The sequence below is a fragment of the Mytilus trossulus genome, chromosome 4 (assembly GCF_036588685.1).
Source record: "Mytilus trossulus isolate FHL-02 chromosome 4, PNRI_Mtr1.1.1.hap1, whole genome shotgun sequence".
Lineage (NCBI taxonomy): Eukaryota > Metazoa > Mollusca > Bivalvia > Mytilida > Mytilidae > Mytilus > Mytilus trossulus.
Window position 1 is genome coordinate 6590479 of NC_086376.1, and position 21768 is coordinate 6612246.

Sequence of the window (21768 nt, forward strand, 5' to 3'; positions counted from 1 at the left end):
AAAAATGGTTAAAAATTGACTATAAAGGGCAATTACTCCTAAACGGGTCAACTGACCATTTTGGTCATGTTTGACTTATTTGTAGATCTTACTTTGCTGAACATTATTGCTGTTTACAGTTTATCTCTATCTATAATAATATTCAAGATAATAACCAAAAACAGCAAAATTTCCTCAAAATTACCAATTCAGGGGCAGCAACCCAACAACCGATTGACCGATTCATCTGAAAATTTTAGGGCAGATAGATCTTGACCTGATAAACATTTTTATCACATGTCAGATTTCCTCAAAATGCTTTGGTTTTTGAGTTATAAGCCAAAAACTGCATTTTACCCCTTTGTTCTATTTTTAGCCGTGGCGGCCATCTTGGTTGGTTGACCAGGTCACGCCACACATTTTTTAAACTAGATACCCCAAAGATGATTGTGGCCAAGTTTGGATTAATTTGGCCAAGTAGTTTCAGAGGAGAAGATTTTTGTAAAAGATTACTTTAATTAACGAAAAATGGTTAAAAATTGACTATAAAGGGCAATAACTCCTAAACGGGTCAACTGACCATTTTGGTCATGTTGACTTACTTGTAGATCTTACTTTGCTGAACATTATTGCTGTTTACAGTTTATCTCTAACTATAATAATATTCAAGATAATAACCAAAAACAGCAAAATTTCTTCAAAATTACCAATTCAGGGGCAGCAACCCAACAAACGATTGACCGATTCATCTGAAAATTTCAGGGCAGATAGATCTTGACCTGATAAACATTTTTATCCCATGTCAGATTTGCTCTAAATGCTTTGGTTTTTGAGTTATAAGCCAAAAACTGCATTTTACCCCTATGTTCTATTTTTAGCCGTGGCGGCCATCTTGGTTGGTTGACCGGGTCACGCCACATATTTTTTAAACTAGATACCCCAATGATGATTGTGGCCAAGTTTGGTTTGATTTGGCCCAGTAGTTTCAGAGGAGAAGATTTTTGTAATAGTTAACGACGACGGACGACGACGACGACGGACGACGACGGACGACGGACGACGGACGCCAAGTGATGAGAAAAGCTCACTTGGCCCTTCGGGCCAGGTGAGCTAAAAACAGCAAAATTTCCCTAAAATTACCAATTCAGGGGCAGCAACCCAACAACAGGTTGTCCGATTCATCTGAAAATTTCAGGGCAGTTAGATCTTAACCTGATGAACATTTTTACCCCACGTCAGATTTGCTCTAAATGCTTTGGTTTTTGAGTTATAAGCCAAAAACTGCATTTTACCCCTATGTTCTATTTTTAGCCGTGGCGGCCATCTTGGTTGGTTGGCGGGGTCACCGGACACAATTTTTAAACTAGATACCCCAATGATGATTATGGCCAAGTTTGGATTAATTTGGCCCAGCAGTTTCAGAGGAGAAGATTTTTGTAAAAGTTAACGACGACGGACGCAGGACGACGGACGACGACGGACGCCGGACGCCAAGTGATGAGAAAAGCTCACTTGGCCCTTCGGGCCAGGTGAGCTAAAAAGCAATCATGGTGTGAATTTCAAGTGGATAAACCACATAGAATCTATATTTAATGAGCTAGGCATGAGCTTTATTTTTTTAAACCAGTTTGCTGTATACGAAAAGGCTTTAGTAAAACAAATTTGGTGTGACCAGTTCATACAAAAATGGTACAGTGATTTACACACCACATCACGTGGACAATTTTATTCACTGTTCAAAAAGAATTTTGAAATAGAAAGATACCTTATTAATTTACCAGAGTCATCTAGAATTTGGATTTCAAAACTCAGAACTGCAAACTTACGATTGCCTATAGAAACTGGTAGATGGTACACTATACCAAAATCAGAAAGAAAATGTAATTTATGCAAAGAGGATATTGGTGATGAGTACCATGTATTATTTATTTGTAAAAATGCAGAGATAGTAGATTTGAGAAACAGATATTTACCACAGTATTATAGAAATAATCCAAACATAGTAAAAATGGAAGGTCTTTTGTCACTCTGCAATATTGAATTATATAAGAAATTGTCAATGTTTATCAGAAAACTGTCTTCTCTTCTTTAAATTTTGTTTGTATTAATTTGTTAATCACTTGTTCATTTATGTCATATTTAATGTATATATGTTATCAATAATGACCTCTTGTAACACATTGTAAATGTGTCTGAGTGTTTTCCTAATAAATCTTGAAAAACAAATCTTGAAATTACTTTGGATTCATAATTAATTTGTGGAATACCAATTTTTGTAGATGTTATGGATATAGGTGAACCAGAAATCTAAATTAAATATAGATATATAAAAGTTTTCTATAAGCTGACATTGCAGACTTAAGCAAAACCATAAAACTAGAGGCTCTTAGGAGCCTGTGTCGCTCACCTTGGTATATGTGCATATTAATCAAAGGACACAGATGGATTCATGACAAAATTGTGTTTTGGTAATGGTAATGTGTTTGTAGATCTTACTTTACTGCACATTCTTGCTACTTACAATTTTCGTTATCTGTAATGAACTTTGCCCTTAAGTTACAGACAGAGGAAAATATTTTGAAGTACAAAACATTACTAAATTAATGAAAATTGTTTAAAACTGACTATAAAGGGCAATAACTTCTTAAGGGGTCAACTGTAGATCTTACTTTGCTGAACATAATTGCTGTTTACAGTTTATCTCTGTCTATGATAGTATTTAAGATAACCAAAATGGCAAAAATGCTTTGGTTTCAGAGTTATAAGCCAAAATCTAGATTTTACCCCCTATGTTCTTTTTATAGCCATGGTGGCCATCTTGCTTAGTTGACCAGGTCACCAGACACATTTTTTAAACTAGATACCCCTATGATGATTGTGGCCAAGCTTGGTTAAATTGGAACAGTAGTTTCAGAGAAGATTTTTGTAAAAGTTTAAGCCGCCGAACGCCAAGTGATGAGAAAACCTCACTTGGCCCTGTGGTCCAGGTGAGCTAATAAACATTTCCAAGAAATACAAATTTTTCTCAATCCACCTAAATTGACATACATGATTTACACTACAGCTCTATGACCCCAAAGTGTTTTGTTTTTTTGCAAATCAAAAAGTTCTGTTGTAAGAGGAAAAACAAAATCTGTGAAAATGTAAAGTATAAAGTTCCATGCGTAGGAATAACTGAAAGATATGGTAAAAGCAAAGATTTTAAATCTGATTTTTTTCATTAAACTAAAAAAAAAAACCAGAAAGAAACGAGGAGCTAGCTTAAACAGACCTATATACAAAACAAACCTTTAGTCTTTTAAATTAATTATATTTATAACCAGAAATTATATTATTCCACTCAATTTGAAGCAAGGAAAACTATTTTCATTCCTGACTTCAAATAAAGTTACATGTACAAGAGCCTAATACTATTTATTAAAATATAAGTAAATGGGTGCCAGCTGATTTTTCAGATGGAATAAGAATAATTGGGTTTTTTTTTACAAATAATGACATGAATATTACCCTTTTTTCTAATTTTTTAACAATATTTTTCAACTAATGCTGTTCTAAATTTTGTTTAGGGCCCAAGTTCTACCAATGGGATATGTTTATCTTACTGGCAAAATACGCAAGCTTAAATTAAACACCTGCAAGACAATGATCTACAATAAATACTGACCCCTTTTATTAGATCTTTCACTCCTTCATGCATTGACTGTGAGTAGTGAGCTTTACATGTCATAAATATCTGTTTTATTTCTAAGATCGAGGTGCCTGTGTGAATATCATAAGGACGCTGAAAAAATCAAAGAAAAACAGAATTTAAATAGAAATTTTACAGTTTGTTCTTATATATATATAATAATGTTGAACTGTTGCAATGTTATCCCAAGTTTAAAGAGGAAGGATGAATCCTATTAAACATTAATAACTAAGCAACTTCTTTCGGTACCTATTTCAAGCCAGTCGCCTGCATACAATGGATGTCATTGAAGCCACCAATGTCAACCATACTACCCTAGCTGTATCCCATCTCATAATGTTTGAGGGATAAATAGTTCATCTACTGTGTTACCAATGTTTTTTCAACTGATTGGGTGGAGCTTAATGTATTAGTTTACACAAGGACAGTCTATTTAAAGATGTGTGTGATAAGGATGGTTACCGTTACAATTATTATAGATTTCTAATCCCCTATCAATATTACCAAAGGAATTTAAAAAAGAATGACGGGGTACTTCATTGACATTTATCCTTAACATTTATTTGTAGATGGACTGGTTTCTTATAAGCGAACCTTTTAAACCCGGCCCAGTCAAGTGAAATAAAACGAGTAATATCAATAGGTTATCAACACTGAGATTGTAAGATTGTATGATTGTTCTACCAGTAATGTTTTTTAAGCTGAAATTAGAAGCCATTGGTTTTCTCTTTTTAATTATTTTACCTTTTGATATCCTGGGGCCCTAACTATGATGTATGTATTTTGCTCATTATTGAAGGACATACAGTAACCTGAAGTTGCTTAAATACATGTCCTTTCGTAACACTTTCCTAACTTCTATATTTCAGTATTATCTAAAACTTCTGACAGACAATCCCATTCACACTCACAAATGCACAATGACAAATAAACGATTATAAAATAGTCATGTGTGCAGTCCTTTTTTGTTTTACATGAAAGTTCCAGTGAACTCATTTAGTAGTTTAATAAATCTAGATCAAATCCATTTTACTATAATTATCTAATATCTATATATTGAGAATGCATGAACAGATATATTACAATGCTGTGTCTGAAGTACTTATTAATAATAAACTATACAGCCTTACACTGAAATTGTAAAAAATCCTTTTTCGTATGCAATTTAAGTTCTATGGTACTACATTTTTTGTACAACAATAGGGTCAAAACCAATAATATCAATTTGACAAGTTCCTGGTGAGAGGATAATCAGATTACCATTGCAACTTCTGAATAATTGCAGAAGCACTATAATGCATATGCTGATTTGCAAGCTGTGTGGATTTTCAGAGGGAGAAACAATGTTTTTTTTGTTGAGTACAATGAGGACTGTAGATTAAAGCTGCTTAAAGTTGATTACCAATGGTGAGAAATATAATATCATAAACTAAATATATATTACATTACAGTGCTTGAATTACTTAAATAATATATTTGTAAATACTTTTTGTATGCAGTTTAGGTTCTTCAGTTCTACAAGAACAGGGTCAAAACCAATAATATCAATTTGATTATTTACTTGTGCGAGAATAATAAGATTACCGTTGCAACTTTTAAATAATTACAGAAGCACCATAGACGCATCTGTTGATTTGCAATCTTTATGGATTTTCAAAGAGAAAACAATCTTTTTTTCTTGTATTAAATGAGGACTTGACAGTCTGCAAAAACATTCATGTCAAATGGTGGGAAACACGACATTTGCTGAAATTGCAGTTTTTAACTTACTGCTATAACCTAGACATTTGCCCTATTGACCTGAAAATTATAAGAGTTTCTATATATCAAAGATAGGGACAGATATGAGGTATGATTCAAAAGATATTATCACAAGTTCACAATACAGTATTCTTAAAATTTGTGAATTTGATCTTTGACCCTTAAGTCAATAGGGGACTTTAATACTTGTCCAATGATGCACTATTTACCAAAGTAAAACCAAATTTTTATGTTCAAGAATTTTTTCCAGAAACCAAAATGTTGACATTGAGCGCAAGACAACCACTTGGCAGAGTTCATATTATCCACAACTCTGCTTAATACATAATTTTAAGCATTTTTTCTGAATAAACTTTCTAGCTCTCAAAATTCATAAAGAAAAATGTTCTTTAATACATCAAACTAGCACAGTACATACACTCTCTACTTTCCCAAACTAAAATAAATTTTAATGTTGCAAAAAAATAAAGTTACATTAACCCTAAATAGGAGTTGCTATGAAATAATCTATATTTGAAAATTGCGACTGTCACAGACTGTGAGACATTTCAATTAGAAATTATGTTACGTGTACTTCCTTATTTTTCCATATTTTTTTTATATTTCTAATTCTCATTTTTGCACACAGTTGAAATGAGGAATTTATAAATGTAATAGATTTACAATAGAATCCCCATAGTGAAAATGATAATTCAATTTCATTAAAAAAATCTAATTTCCTGTAACTTTAAATTAAATCATTGATCTATACATTAAATCAACAGATATTATATAACCAGATTCTGAATGATAAATTATCACATCTAATAGTAGTCATTATCTCAATAGCTCTCATGTCAGACTGTCAAAAAAAGGCTTCAATTTCAAACTTGGTACAACTGCTTTTGATTTAATGTGGTACATAACGCTACGGGGAGATAACTCTGTAAAATTCAGCTGAACATTTTAATGGCCTTCTATTGTTAAGGAAATATAAAGATTCTCAAATTAGTGTTTGTAATACTATATATCCAATAAAAAAAAATCAGATAAAGTGTGCAGTTCAAGTTTTTTGAAATTCTAAGATTTTTAGGGTCAAAGTAAACATATTTATTGTTTTCATTTTACTATGTTGTGTCACATGCTATAAATGTATGGTGTAATGGCAATAAAGATATGAATTGAGTTGGAAAAAAATAGAATTAATAAAAGTACCCTTCCTTTCAGCATTTCATAGGCACAAATTCCAAGCGACCACCAATCAACAGGGTAACTGTAGCCAGGACACTCATCTAAAGCACAGGCAAATACTTCTGGTGCTGTAAACAAAGAAACAAGAAGACTTAGTCATACATTCTCTATTGCATTACACATAATTGCTTTTTGTCTTGTCATTAAAGGATACCTATCACATTCTTTCCTGAAAGAAATTTGACATCACAAGAGAAAATGTCTGATGTCATATGAAATAAAAGTGATTGTATTATATGATGTCAATAGGCCAAAGGAACAAGTAACAGGCTATTATTTGAACTTGGAATTAGTTTTAATTATGGAATTTGCTTGATTTCTTGTTATTGAAATTTTTAATAAGTTCCATGTTTATTCTGTACTGAAATGTTCTGTGCTGCGCACAACACTTTCTATTACAAAGAAAATAGTATATTTTCAATAGAATGTACTGTGCCGCCCACAACACTATCTAACCAAAATATGTTGTATGGAAAGTGTTATTAAATGCTCAAAAGATCATAATACCAAATAAACATGGAATTTATTAAAAAATTTAAACACAAGAAATTATGCAAATTCCATAATTAAAAATAATTCCAAGTTCAAATAATAGCCTGTTAGTAAGTAATCTATTTAGTGATAAAGTCAATCCTGATTTCTCTTGCTCCAATGTGTCCTCTATCTCCTTTACTCATTTTGATTCCTCAATTGACACTTAATAACAATTTCCTGTATATTGTCTATCAGAGATGGGTCCGATTACTTTCAATGTAATTGATTAAATTACAATTACATTGTCATTTGTACGATTAAATTAAATTAACGATTACATCATTTCTGAAAGTGTCTGATTAAATTAATGATTACATTGGCAAAGTAATCATGATTACATCTGATTACAATGAATTAAAAAAAAAACATTTTGCATGATGTGAATGAATAAACGTTTAATATATAACTATAGTATTTTTTAGAAAGTATAGTATTTGCTATATTATAAAATGATAACTTCAAACTTCATCTATTTAATAAACCTCAAAAGTTCACTTCCTACATACCTGAACATTGTGTCACTGGTTATGTCCACCCATTGAACTTTATCATCATTAATCCCTGAATTATTTTGACTTTTGAATATAGCTTTATAAAAAGCGTTTGTCTTCTGAATTATTTTAGACTTTAATTTACATTTGTTTCAAGGTACAGTTTATGGGAGTTAAAATATGGATGAAATTAAGTTACCAGTTTAATCAAATAGTAAAAAATACAAGTGCTAACCAGATGCTCCGCAGGGCACAGCTTTATATGACCGCAGAGGTTGAACCCTGACGGTTGAGGAAAGTATGGACACAACATTCAAGCTGGATTCAGCTCTTAATTTGGATTGTAATTAAATAAGTTGAACACAGCATAGGTTTCTGACACAGAATGAATGTGGTCTAATGAACTTTAAAAAAAAAATTGCCTTTGAGCAATTCACTATGCTGTTGAATAATAATCCTCTCAAAAAAATATTTGAAGAAATTTTATTTTCATTTATGAAATCTGAAATGAGAAAAACTTTCCCTTATTCCAAAACTGATCTCAATTCAAATTTCTAATGGAGTTTGCAACAATAACTGCTCATTTAAATACATCATAAAATATTAAAATGTAAAAAACTAGAGGCTCTAAAGAGCCTGTGTCGCTCACCTTGGTCTATGTGCATATTAAACAAAGGACACAAATGGATTCATGACAAAATTGTATTTTGGTGATGGTGATGTGTTTGAAGTTCTTACTTTACTGAACGATTTTGCTTCTTACAATGATATCTATCATGAACTTTGCCCATTAGTAACAGAGAACTATATTTGGTAAAAATTTACATAAATTTACCAAATTAATGAAAATTGTTAAAAATTGACTATAAAGGGCAATAACTCCTTAAGGGGTCAATTGACCATTTAGGTCATGTTGACTTATTTGTAGATCTTACTTTGCTGAACATTATTGCTGTTTACAGTTTATCGCTATCTATAATAGTATTCAAGATAACCAAAAACGGCAAAATTTCTTTAAAAATTACAAATTGGAGGGCAGCAACCCAACAACCAGTTGTCCAATTCATCTGAAAAATTCAGGGCAGATAGATATTGACTTGATTAACAATTTAACTTCTTGTCAGATTTGCTCTAGATGCTTTGGTTTCAAAGTTATAAGCAAAAAACTGCATTTTACCCCTATGTTCTATTTTTAGCCGTGGCGGCCATCTTAGTTGAATGGCCAGGTCATCGGACACATTTTTCAAACTAGATACCCCAAAGATGATTGTGGCCTAGTAGTTTCAGTGGAGATTTTGTAAAAGATTACTTAGATTTATGAAAAATGGTGAAAGATTGACTATAAAGGGCAATAACTCCTAAACGGGTCAACTGACCATTTTGGTCATGTTGACTTATTTGTAGATCTTACTTTGCTGAACATTATTGCTGTTTACAATTTATCTCTATCTATAATAATATTCAAGATAATAACCAAAAACAGCAAAATTTCCTCAAAATTACCAATTCAGGGGCAGCAACCCAACAACCGATTGACCGATTCATCTGAAAATTTCAGGGCAGATAGCTCTTGACTTGATAAACATTTTTATCCCATGTCAGATTTCCTCAAAATGCTTTGGTTTTTGAGTTATAAGCCAAAAACTGCATTTTACCCCAATGTTCTATTTTTAGCGGTGGCGGCCATCTTGGTTGGTTGACCAGGTCACGCCACACATTTTTTAAACTAGATACCCCAAAGATGATTGTGGCCAAGTTTGGATTAATTTGGCCAAGTAGTTTCAGAGGAGAAGATTTTTGTAAAAGATTACTTTAATTTACGAAAAATGGTTAAAAATTGACTATAAAGGGCAATAACTCCTAAACGGGTCAACTGACCATTTTGGTCATGTTGACTTATTTGTAGATCTTACTTTGCTGAACATTATTGCTGTTTACAGTTTATCTCTATCTATAATAATATTCAAGATAATAACCAAAAACAGCAAAATTTCCTCAAAATTACCAATTCAGGGGCAGCAACCCAACAACCGATTGACCGATTCATCTGAAAATTTTAGGGCAGATAGATCTTGACCTGATAAACATTTTTATCCCATGTCAGATTTCCTCAAAATGCTTTGGTTTTTGAGTTATAAGCCAAAAACTGCATTTTACCCCTTTGTTCTATTTTTAGCCGTGGTGGCCATCTTGGTTGGTTGACCAGGTCACGCCACACATTTTTTAAACTATATACCCCAAAGATGATTGTGGCCAAGTTTGGATTAATTTGGCCAAGTAGTTTCAGAGGAGAAGATTTTTGTAAAAGATTACTTTAATTAACGAAAAATGGTTAAAAATTGACTATAAAGGGCAATAACTCCTAAACGGGTCAACTGACCATTTTGGTCATGTTGACTTATTTGTAGATCTTACTTTGCTGAACATTATTGCTGTTTACAGTTTATCTCTAACTATAATAATATTCAAGATAATAACCAAAAACAGCAAAATTTCTTCAAAATTACCAATTCAGGGGCAGCAACCCAACAACCGATTGACCGATTCATCTGAAAATTTCAGGGCAGATAGATCTTGACCTGATAAACATCTTTACCCCATGTCAGATTTGCTCTAAATGCTTTGGTTTTTGAGTTATAAGCCAAAAACTGCATTTTACCCCTATGTTCTATTTTTAGCCGTGGCGGCCATCTTGGTTGGTTGACAGGGTCACGCCACACATTTTTTAAACTAGATACCCCAATGATGATTGTGGCCAAGTTTGGTTTGATTTGGCCCAGTAGTTTCAGAGGAGAAGATTTTTGTAAAAGTTAACGACGACGGACGACGACGACGGACGACGACGGACGCCAAGTGATGAGAAAAGCTCACTTGGCCCTTCGGGCCAGGTGAACTAAAAAAGTGCTTGTTATCACTGAATGGTAAAAATTGTTTTAATTTATCAGTTGGTAGTAATGGTGAAAATACATTGATTATTGTATAAAACAATGATTTAAGTTGATTCAACTACTATTCTGGACAAAGAAAGATAACTAAGATTTACAAAGAATATTGAAAATATCTTGCTTTTGCACAAATATCTATTTTGGACAAAGAAAGATAACTCCAATTGAAAATTGATTGCTATTGCACAATATTGTGAAATTAGATATTTCTTGCTATTGCGCAATACTGTCAATTGAAAATATCTTGCTATTGCACAAATATCTATTCTGGACAAAGAAAGATAACTCTAATTGAAAATTGATTGCTATTGCACAATATTGTGAAATTAGATATTTCTTGCTATTGCGCAATACTGTCAATTGAAGATTTCTTGTTATTGAACAATACTGTGCAATTGAAAATTTCTTGCTATTGCACAATACTGTACAATTGAAGATTTCTTGCTATTGCTGAATACTGTGGAATTGAAAATTTCTTGCTATTGCACAATACTTAATATAATAATTTTGAATCCTGATTTGGACCAACTTGAAAACTTTGCCCATAATCAAAAATCTAAGTACATGTTTAGATTCAGAATATCAAAGAAGCCCAAGAATTTAATTTTTGTTAAAATCAAACTTAGTTTAATTTTGGACCCTTTGGACCTTAATGAAGACCAATTTGAAAACAGGACCAAAAAATTGAGAATCTACTAACACAGTTTGATTTGGCATATCAAAGAACCCCAATTATTCAATTTTTGATGAAATCAAACAAAGTTAAGTTTTGGACCCCGATTTGGACCAACTTGAAAACTGGGCCAATAATAAATCAAAGCGCGAAAGCGCTGTAAAGGCAGTTAATTACAGGTTGTGTGTATTTCTAGTCCAGTTATATCATTATCTTCCATAGAACAGAGGTGGTTTGTAGAATTTAAGATTTAGAGTTCTTTTGTACCTAGTTCACCTATATCTATAGTCTACTGTTTACAGTATATTTTTTGCGCCTCGCCATGAAATGTATTTTAGCCATGGCCTTGTCAGTTTGCTTTAAATTTATGAGTTTGACTGTCCCTTTGGTGTCTTTCGTCCCTCTTCTTTAGACATAAAAGAACTTTTCCTTTTCAATATAAATAGACTATTTTTAATTATTGATTGTATACGCATATTCTATGACTCCCATAAAAAATAGTTCACAAAGATTGACTAGTCTCTGTACTGTGTGTATAGCAAGAACATCAAGTAAAATGTAACATAATGGTAAATGTAGATAGTAACATGTCAACTTTTTTGATGACCATACCTGCCAACTGTCAGTATTTGCAGAGTATTTCCCCCATCGAGCTCCAGGCTCCCAAATGGAAATTTTGTAAGAGCAATTTTGTCGACTATTTAAAGAAAACAATTAATTCAACAATGGCTATAAGCGTGTTAATGCAAGAAGAAGCCAAAAACCACATTAGAATATATTTGAAGGGAATCCATGACAATCGCCCCATTAGCAAATAGCCCCACTTTTTCACTAACTCGCCCCACTTTAAAAAAAAACTGCCCCAACCTGGATTACCAAATCGCCCCACTTGTGAACTGTGATAAATCCTGTTAATATTACTCCTGCCAACTCGTCCCACCTAATAGAAAACGATAATATCTAGATAAATATATTATTAACCAGGAAGAATTTAGTAATGCCAACTCGCCCCACTTATGTAAAAAGATGTTATACCGTTGTATATAAGTTAAATTCTGTTAATATTACTCCTGCCAACTGGTCCCACCTAATGGAAATCGGTGAAATCTAGATAAATATATTATTAACCAGGATGAATTTAGTAATGCCAACTCGCCCCACGTATGGAAAAAGATGTTATCCCATTGAATATAAGTTCAATTCCTTATATTGCCTTATGATACAATTAACAGGTTTCTTTTCAATTGTAATGCAAATAACTAAGCTTCAAAACTTACATTTATTCTTCAACAATCAGTTTTTTTTTAGAATTATAATTTCAGTATATATCAATAATAGTAATTAAATTAATTTTTGGTTTGTTTGTATTCTGTGTAGATTAGTTTTCATTAAAGATGTGCGATTTTTTATTTTTAATTATTTATATATATATTAATCTAAAAATTACCGTTTTTTTATAAGTAGGGCGAGTTGGCAGGAGTAATATTAAACAGGGTTCTCGCTAAGGCAAGTCCATGAGTCCTGGACTCATCAAAATCTGTCTGGACTCACCATTTTCAAAACTGGTGAGTCCACAAATACATCAATAGTGAAATATTTTGTATAAACTGAACACAGTTACCATGACTCACCGTGGACAAAAATTACAAGTCCCTGGACTCGCCTTCAAAAATCCTTAGCGAGAACCCTGATTTAACATGATTTAACCAATTTCACATGTGGGGCGAGTTGGCAGGAGTAATATTTAACATGATTTAACCAATTTCACATGTGGGGCGATTTGATAAATCAGTTTGTGGTGTTTTTTTAAAAAGTGGGGCGATTAGCCAGTGGGGCGACTTGTCCTGCTTCCATTTGAAGGCCCCCTTGAAGGTTTTGTATGACTATATGAACCATCTTTCACGTAAAACCCCCATGTGCATTTTGAAAAGTTGGCAGATATGTTTCTAACTCCAGGCAAAATCTACCGGTATGAATGAAAAAGAAGTTTTCAATTAAGGCTCTGTGGCCATAACAGCTGTCTCATTAGCATTTCAACCACTTCCCATATTTGCAATTAAAACAATAGAAGAAAATTATTCAACGCAAAAACAAAACTTACTTGTAAATATGAAATTCTCTTTACGGTATTAGTTTTTCTCATTGTTTTAGATTGTACAGTAGTACCTGTAACTGCTTATACCTATTTCTTATTCACTTTTGCTTGATAAACTCACTAAATATCATATACATTGTACCATATGTATTTTTATATGCATTCCAATAACATGAACAATTGTAATTCAATTCTATATACCAAAGCAAAATGAACTGCACCACTTTCATTCACTAGTATGCATCTTTTGGCAAAATACAAGTTCTTAGATGACACAATTAATATAATATATATTTATTGATAAAAAAAAAATTTTTAGTATACAACTCTTTAGCGGGTATAAAAAAAGCACAGCTGTGTCATAAATTGTGAAATCTGTGCCGAAAACATAGACATTGATGGTATTTGAGTAACTCCATATGTGAAGCTCAACATTAGCTCGTCAGTTGGTGGTGGACAGTTATAGTTCCTTTCTGCAGGCTAGGATGAATGACTTTTCAGGAAAACCAATTTCACAAATCAAAACTCTCCTCTAGATTTCTCCTACAATAATCATCCAGTTTAGTTCTTTTGTTTTAATTGGACACCATCCTGATTTTTAATTTTGCAAACCATTCAGTCTCTTGCTTGCAAATGGTGCATGAAAATAGGATGGGTATGGCAGTAGACAAGTCTCTTTAAAGTGGGTTTGTGCCCTGAAAAAAAGTTTTATAACTTAAGTTTAATTGAAACTTGTGCAACACATATACCTAAATAACTATATAACATAGAAGAGAGCATCATTCGTGTCAATGTTTTGTTCCTGTTTACATTGTCATTGGTATTTTTTCAGAAAGCCTGAGGCATAGCTCATGAATTCCTGTCATTAGACATTACATCCTAAATTAACATAATTACTGCTAGAATAATTATCTGTATGATATACGTACACTATCATTGTACAGCCCAAGTCTTCAGTATATATAATTGTTGCATTCATTCACTCCTGTGTTCAGTCGTTCAAAAATATTTAAACATCAACAAATGAACTTTAATAAGGACAAGAAAACACTAGAAAAGATACGTACGCAGCAGTTAGTAATCATCAAAAATCTGATGGATAACTGGATACCATAAGAAGAAGAAGAAGAAGTACATACAACCCGTGTTTAAGTGTATTTGAAAGAGAAATAAATCTGGTTAAACGATGTAAAAAGGAGAAATATATCTGGTTAAACGATGTATAAAGGAGGAAAAAATTGTAGATATTACATTACGATGCGTTCTACCTAATAGCACGTGGATATGTTTACATATTTAGACTTGACCCAGTATGACCCGTACCTTGTAGGTCACCGCCGTCGTTTAACTGTTTAAACACTTGACTACAGTCGTGTACAAGCTAGACAATAAAAAGCTTAAGCCTGTACTATTTGTGTGAAGTAAATGTGTTTGTTCTGTACATTTAAATTGTTTTACCTGATAACAAGGACGTATATCTATCCGTTTCCTTCTCAATTCACTTTGTCAAATTCTTCGAGCTTCTTCAAAACATACGTATTACTGCGCCCGGAAGTGAAAAAAATATGAGAAATCCTCGTAAAATAATGCTATTTTCAATTTTGTTGAATCCATTTTGTTATATTATTATACAAAGATAAAAAAAAAGTTACGATTAATTATGAATTTGCATATCATTATACGGAACGTTTATGGACTATTTTTTAAGTCGGTCATTTTGGCGGTAAATCATGTACACATACACACGTAGATTGGCTGGTACCCGATTGTAATGTTACACATCAAATATATCAAATAGCTAATACCCGGAATGAGTACATAGTCCAGTCGAAATGTGAAACAATTGCTCAGAAGGTGGTAAAAGCATCAAACTTTGCAGAGTGTTAGTTGGGGTCATGACTAACATTTATAGCTATGGACCCAATTCAGAACATCAAAATGGCGGCTCTGGCGGCCATTTTGAAATCATGTCCAAAAAGTCAATAAAAAATATTAGAAAAAATATGAAAAATATGTTACTTAACTAATTTTGATAAAATTTCGTATTTCTTATGACAAAGAATATAAACTGAGGACTATTGAAGTATTTAGTGGCCATCTTGAATGGTGGCCATTTTGGAAACGTAAATTTGCAATATATTATCATTCGCTATCCTAAATTGATTTTTGAATTAATACTAAGTTTTATATGCATTTACAACTAGTTTTGCTTATCATTTATTAATGGCTGTTGCTTTTCATATAAGATATATTCACCAAGTGCTCAAATAAGGCCTAGGTATGCTTATGTTAACAAATAAATGTATTTAAAGAAATACATAAATTCTTTTAATTGCAGTTTAGTAGGTAGGGCTTAGGTAATTTTTTACCATTAAAAAAATCCGTATATAAAATATGAGCACTGTATGTTGAACAGGAAAAATACGTATGTATCAAAATCACTAGAGTTGAACAAATCTAATAAATAAATAAAGAATTCCGCAACAGGAAGAGAGGACACGTAATGATTACAATGCCAAGCAAATACAAAAAGAGCAGACATAGACATTTGATCTGGTAATCAATCATTTTTTGTAAGCATACAACTGTTCAGCGTTGATGAAGGCCATACAATGGAGGAATCACAAGGCAAAAGGTACTAATCCTGTCAAAGAAAATCTTAATATATATAGTTAGGAAAAACAAAATGAGTCAAGGATTGAAAAACCCAGTAGAATAACCAGCCACAGTTGTGATGAATCAACAAGAACAATGATTGCAGATATTTCTTTATTTCTTTGTGGTGAGGTATCTGACTATCATCATGAAGCATCAACAATTGTGATTGACAATAGAGTATGTGACTGTCACTTGAACTACTAACTATTGTTCTTTTAGCCAGATACAGCGCTAAGATTAATATTTCAGGAGCCGATCTCATGCTAAATGTGTGTTAAAACTGCACAACAAGTCAATAAGACAGAATTTGAGACACAGAAAGAAAGTCAAAAATCTGTTATCTATTGCAATGGGGCTTGCCAAATAATAGAAAACAGTGACGGCTCACAGTCTGGAACAGATATTGTTTTAATATTTGAAATTGATGATATGGAAAAATGGTACAGTAAACGTCCTTAGTAAATATAAGTTGTCATGGAAGGAATGATTAATACAACATTTATGAAAAATTGAAAACAAGCTATCATAGATGATATGCAAGCACACATGAAAGGTTGCGTCTTTCTCTGGATTCTCAATGAATATGTTGGGGAAGTTCTGAAACAGGCCATGTCTTTTACAAAATGTTTAGTCGTGATGGGGAATGCCTCTTCATAGTCAAAGTAACTAGAATAGTTTGGAGAGTTAGACTTGCTACTATAGAAAGGTTTACAGGGACATTCGTTGTCGGTTTTCAAAATGAATCCGTTCCACAATCTTTGAGACATCTTACTCTCTATCGGAGGACTGATAAGTTGCAGTTGCATTCCTTCGATGACGAGTTGCACACTTGAACTATTATAGCTGAGAAATGGTGAGTGTTGTCTTCCACTCATCGAAATTACTGGATTGTGTCTCGATGGTTGGCCATCCTGTATCATTCATACTAAGGAAAATTGTATGCTTGCAGATATCCTTTGTTAGTTACATTCCTATTTTGTTAGATGCGTTGCATCAGTCCTTCCTTCCATGAATAGATAACTACAAGTTGTTCCAGGCGTTTATTGTACAATTTAGCGTGATCTGCAAGCTTGGAGATTGGTACAATACCTCTGCCAGACCGTGTGTCGTCAATCTATTTTATTATTTTGAAAAGCACAACTCCAAGGATAAAAGATTCTTGGCTTTCTTTCTATGTCTTTTATTCTGCCTATTTGCTATGTCAAGTTTTATCAATCATTAAGCAGGATATTGGTGATTTGACATCTCCAGCTCTTAATTTGGCTAAGGAAATATGTCTTGATCACTAGTACAGGTGCACAGTCATGTCCCATTTTTGTCGATTTTTAAATTTCGAAGTATCATGGAGATTTTCAGATGCATCACCACAGAAAAATACATTGCAGTCATTGTTTGTGTTGATTCAGTATCACTTAACAGTGTCTAGTTTCTTCTTGTTTTCTTTCAACTTGCAATTTATCTTCAACATCAGAAGTATGTTTTCCCTTTTACTGATGAAATATTTTGAGATCTGAAAATTTGTTTGACAGGATTTGTGCCGTGTGGAGTGCTTCTGCAGTTCCATAACCCTCATTCAACTGTTTCAAATTGAGCGGAAGAAAAACAAATTCAAGACCCAACATTGCTGTATGCCTGCATCAAAAAGAGTGATTGCCAGCTCAAATGTGTATGTCTGTTCTGTTTGGATCTGCTTGGCATTGCATGCAAACCCTCACATGTCCTCTCTTGCCGTTTCACACACACCTTCTAGTCTAAACGCTCATTATTTTCTTCTGATATCTGGCTCTAGTGTTTTGGAAATCTACAATTTTGATATTTTCCAACAACAACGTTCAGTCATAAATTATATTATATTCGTAATTTCTGTTTTACAAAGTTACTTAGGCAATCGTGTAAGTAACAGTTAGAAATTCTTATACTGATATCTTTATTTTGTAAACATGTGCGTGCCTTATCTGACCATTTTATAAATATCTAATGCATATTAGTAAAAAAAAAGTGTGAATGCAAACAGTGAATAAATAAGATTAGCGAATAATGTTTTATTGGAAATTCATGTTTTCAAAATGGCCATCATTCAAAATGGCTACCAAAAAATCAATACATATGAAGTCCTCAGATGACAGTCCTTGTCATCTGGGATGAATATACCATCTGACTTTATAATAACTTCCTGCAGCAAGCGCTTAACTGATAAGTCAAAGTGAACACGGTTACTAAGGAAATGCAAATGTGTAAAGGCAGTATTATGTATGTAAATGTGGAGGACAATGTGATATAACATGATAGACAGAGTGAGGTTTGACAAGTCATGTACATTAAATTTTTGTTTAATATAATTGAGAACATTTGAGCAGTTGGTCTTCCTATAACATTAATTACTTGTATGATATGAAATTCATTATGTCTGCAATCAAGGTGTTTGAAAGTTGTTTCAAACGAATTATCCTGTAATCAGCCAACTATTATAAATGACAGGTATACAAATATTTTCTTGCTTTATTTATACTCGTAAAATAAAATTCTCCTGTTATTCTTTGTTGAACAAGCGGTGGCAGGCATATTGCTTTTAGAGTATGATCTTCTTCGTGGTCGCATGTTAACTATGTCGATTACTTTTTTAACATTAGAGACATGTACATTGTCGGAAAATATAAAGTAAATTGTACCCTCTACGAAACAGAAGAAAAACTCGGGGAGGGGGGTTCATAGGCTCGCTTTTCGTCCTGTTTATATAGCTCAAACAAATACATTTGTATATCTTCGACATTGTTTTTTTTTTTTAATTTTCATCGAATAATGACTACCTTTTTGGCTTAAAAACAAAGATTTTTCAAGATGGCAGCCATTCAATATGGGTAATATTTCCAAAAACTTGGTTAACAAGACAATTGGAATCAGAACTGTTATTATATTACCCAGGTTTCAGGTCAATATCTTCTCTTATATTTTTTTTAGAATGTTTTTTATTAATCTATAGAGATCAAACGGCCGCCATTTTAAAATGGCCGCCTCTTCCGCAAATTTTGACTTTCAGAGTGGGTCCATAGCTTAAACTGTTGTCCATGACATATACTACCACTATTCCAAATTTCATGCTTTTACCACAATCTGAGCAATTTTGTCAAAAATCTGCACAATTCGACTGGACTAACAGGGAACCAGGATAATAAGTAGACAACATACATAACTAATACTGAAATTGAAAACGCTTTACGGTTCCTCGTTCATAAACAGAAATCCGCTTTGAATTATAGAAGATGCAATATTAATCATGTTCAGTCGACTTTTCATTGTTATATCAACGTCTGAACTAATTAAAGAATCTTTATATGTCAGTTAACACTTGAAATTGACCCGACCTCTTTCCTCACGGAATATACAAATAATGATAGTTTGTAGTCAGGTTGACTGCTTATAATGCAAAATACACAACAATAGCAAGTTCTACAAAACGAACAATACACACTGATCGTTTCTTTAGTCCCCAATGTAAATGAAAGAAACAAAAACCATATCATACCATAACCAGATGCTCCGCAGGGCGTAGCTTTATACGACCGCAGAGGTTGAACCCTGAACGGTTGGGGCAAGTATGGACACAACATTCAAGCTGGATTCCGCTCTAAATTTGGATTGTGATTAAATAGTTGACACAGCATAGGTTTCTGACACAGAATGAATGTATTCAAATGAACTTAAAATTTTTGTTTTCTCTTAGAGCAATTCACTATGCTGTTGAATATTAATCCTCTCAAAAAAATGTTTGAAGAAATTTTCTTTTTATTTATGAAATTTCAAATGAGAAAAATTGAACCCAATTTTTTAATCACATCCCCCTTTCCCTTATTCCAAAACTAATTTCAATTCAAATATTCTAATGGAGTTTGCAACAATTACTACTCATTTAAATACATCATAAAATATTAAGATGTAAAAAAAACTGCTTGTTATCACTGAATGGTAAAGATTATTTAAATTTATCAGTTGGTAGTAAAAAGTGAATATACATTGTATATTGTATATAACAAAGATTTAAGTTGATTCTGGACAAAGAAAGATAACTCCAATTAAAAAAAAATTATTGCAGATATTTCTTGCTTACTATCCTGGACAAAGAAAGATAACTCTTAATCAAAAAAAAATTTGCAATTTCACAATATTGTGAAATTTGATATTTCTTGCCATTGCACAATACTGTGCAATTGAAAAGACTTGCTATTGCACAATACTTAATATAATAATTTTAGATCCTGATTTGGACCAACTTGAAAACTGGGCCCATAATCAAAAATCTAAGTACATGTTTAGATTCAGCATATCAAAGAGGCCCAAGAATTTAATTTTTGTTAAAATCAAACTTAGTTTAATTTTGGACCCTTTGCACTTTAATTTAGACCAATTTTAAAACTGGACCAAAAATTAAGAATCTACATACACAGTTAGATTTGGCATATCAAAGAACCCCAATTATTCAATTTTTGATGAAATCAAACAATGTTTAATTTTGGACCTCGATTTGGGCCAACTTGAAAACTGGGCCAATAATCAAAAATCTAAGTACATTTTTAGATTCAGCATATCAAAGAACCCCAAGGTTTCAATTTTTGTTAAAATCAAACTAAGTTTAATTTTGGACCCTTTGGACCTTAATGTAGACCAATTTGAAAACGGGACCAAAAATTAAGAACCTACATACACAGTTAGATTCGGCATATTAAAGAACCCCAATTATTCAATTTTGATGAAATCAAACAAAGTTTAATTTTGGACCCTTTGAGCCCCTTTTTCCTTAACTGTTGGGACCAAAACTCCCAAAATCAATACCAACCTTCCTTTTGTGGTCATAAACATTGTGTTTAAATTTCATTGATTTCTATTTACTTTAACTAAAGTTATTGTGCGAAAACCAAGAATAATGCTTATTTGGGCCCTTTTTTGGCCCCTAATTCCTAAACTGTTGAAACCAAAACTCCCAAAATCAATCCCAACCTTTCTTTTGTGGTCATAAACCTTGTGTCAAAATTTCATAGATTTCTATTAACTTAAACTAAAGTTATAGTGCGAAAACCAAGAAAATGCTTATTTGGGCCCTTTTTGGCCCCTAATTCCTAAAATGTTGGGACCAAAACTCCCAAAATCAATACCAGCCTTCCTTTTATGGTCATAAACCTTGTGTTAAAATTTCATAGATTTCTATTCACTTTTACTAAAGTTAGAGTGCGAAAACTAAAAGTATTCGGACGACGACGACGATGACGACGACGCCAACGTGATAGCAATATACGACGAAAATTTTTTCAAAATTTGCGGTCGTATAAAAAGAAGAGGAGAAATTCGAACATTTCCGGATCTATTTCTGGCCAAAAGACCCCCAGCAAAGATTGAGTATGAAAAGATGAACCTCATGACTTAAAAGTCAGGGCTTAAAGCACTGCCTTTAAAAATCTAAGTACATTTTTAGATTCAGCATATCAAAGAACCCCAAAGATTCAATTTTTGTTTACTTTTGGACCCTTTGGACTTAAATGTAGACCAATTTGAAAACGGGACCAAAAATTAAAAATCTACATACACAGTAAGATTCGGCATATCAAAGAACCCCAATTATTCAATTTTTGATGAAATCAAACAAAGTTTAGTTTTGGACCCTATGGGCCCCTTATTCCCAAACTGTTGGGACCAAAACTCCCAAAATCAATCCCAACCTGCCT

The 21768-nt window shown here is 32.7% G+C and overlaps 1 protein-coding gene across 2 annotated transcripts in view; it reads right to left on the reverse strand.

The window, feature by feature from the left end:
• Positions 1-21768, reverse strand: part of LOC134714568 (serine/threonine-protein kinase 32B-like) — a 99405-nt gene that overhangs the window by 16859 nt on the left and 60778 nt on the right. For both annotated transcript variants that reach the window (XM_063575919.1, XM_063575920.1), the window contains 2 exons: positions 6623-6726; positions 3644-3760 (listed from right to left, as the gene is read on the reverse strand). In XM_063575919.1, the coding sequence (XP_063431989.1) occupies positions 3644-3760; positions 6623-6726 (221 nt within the window). The remainder of the gene's footprint in view (positions 1-3643; positions 3761-6622; positions 6727-21768) is intronic.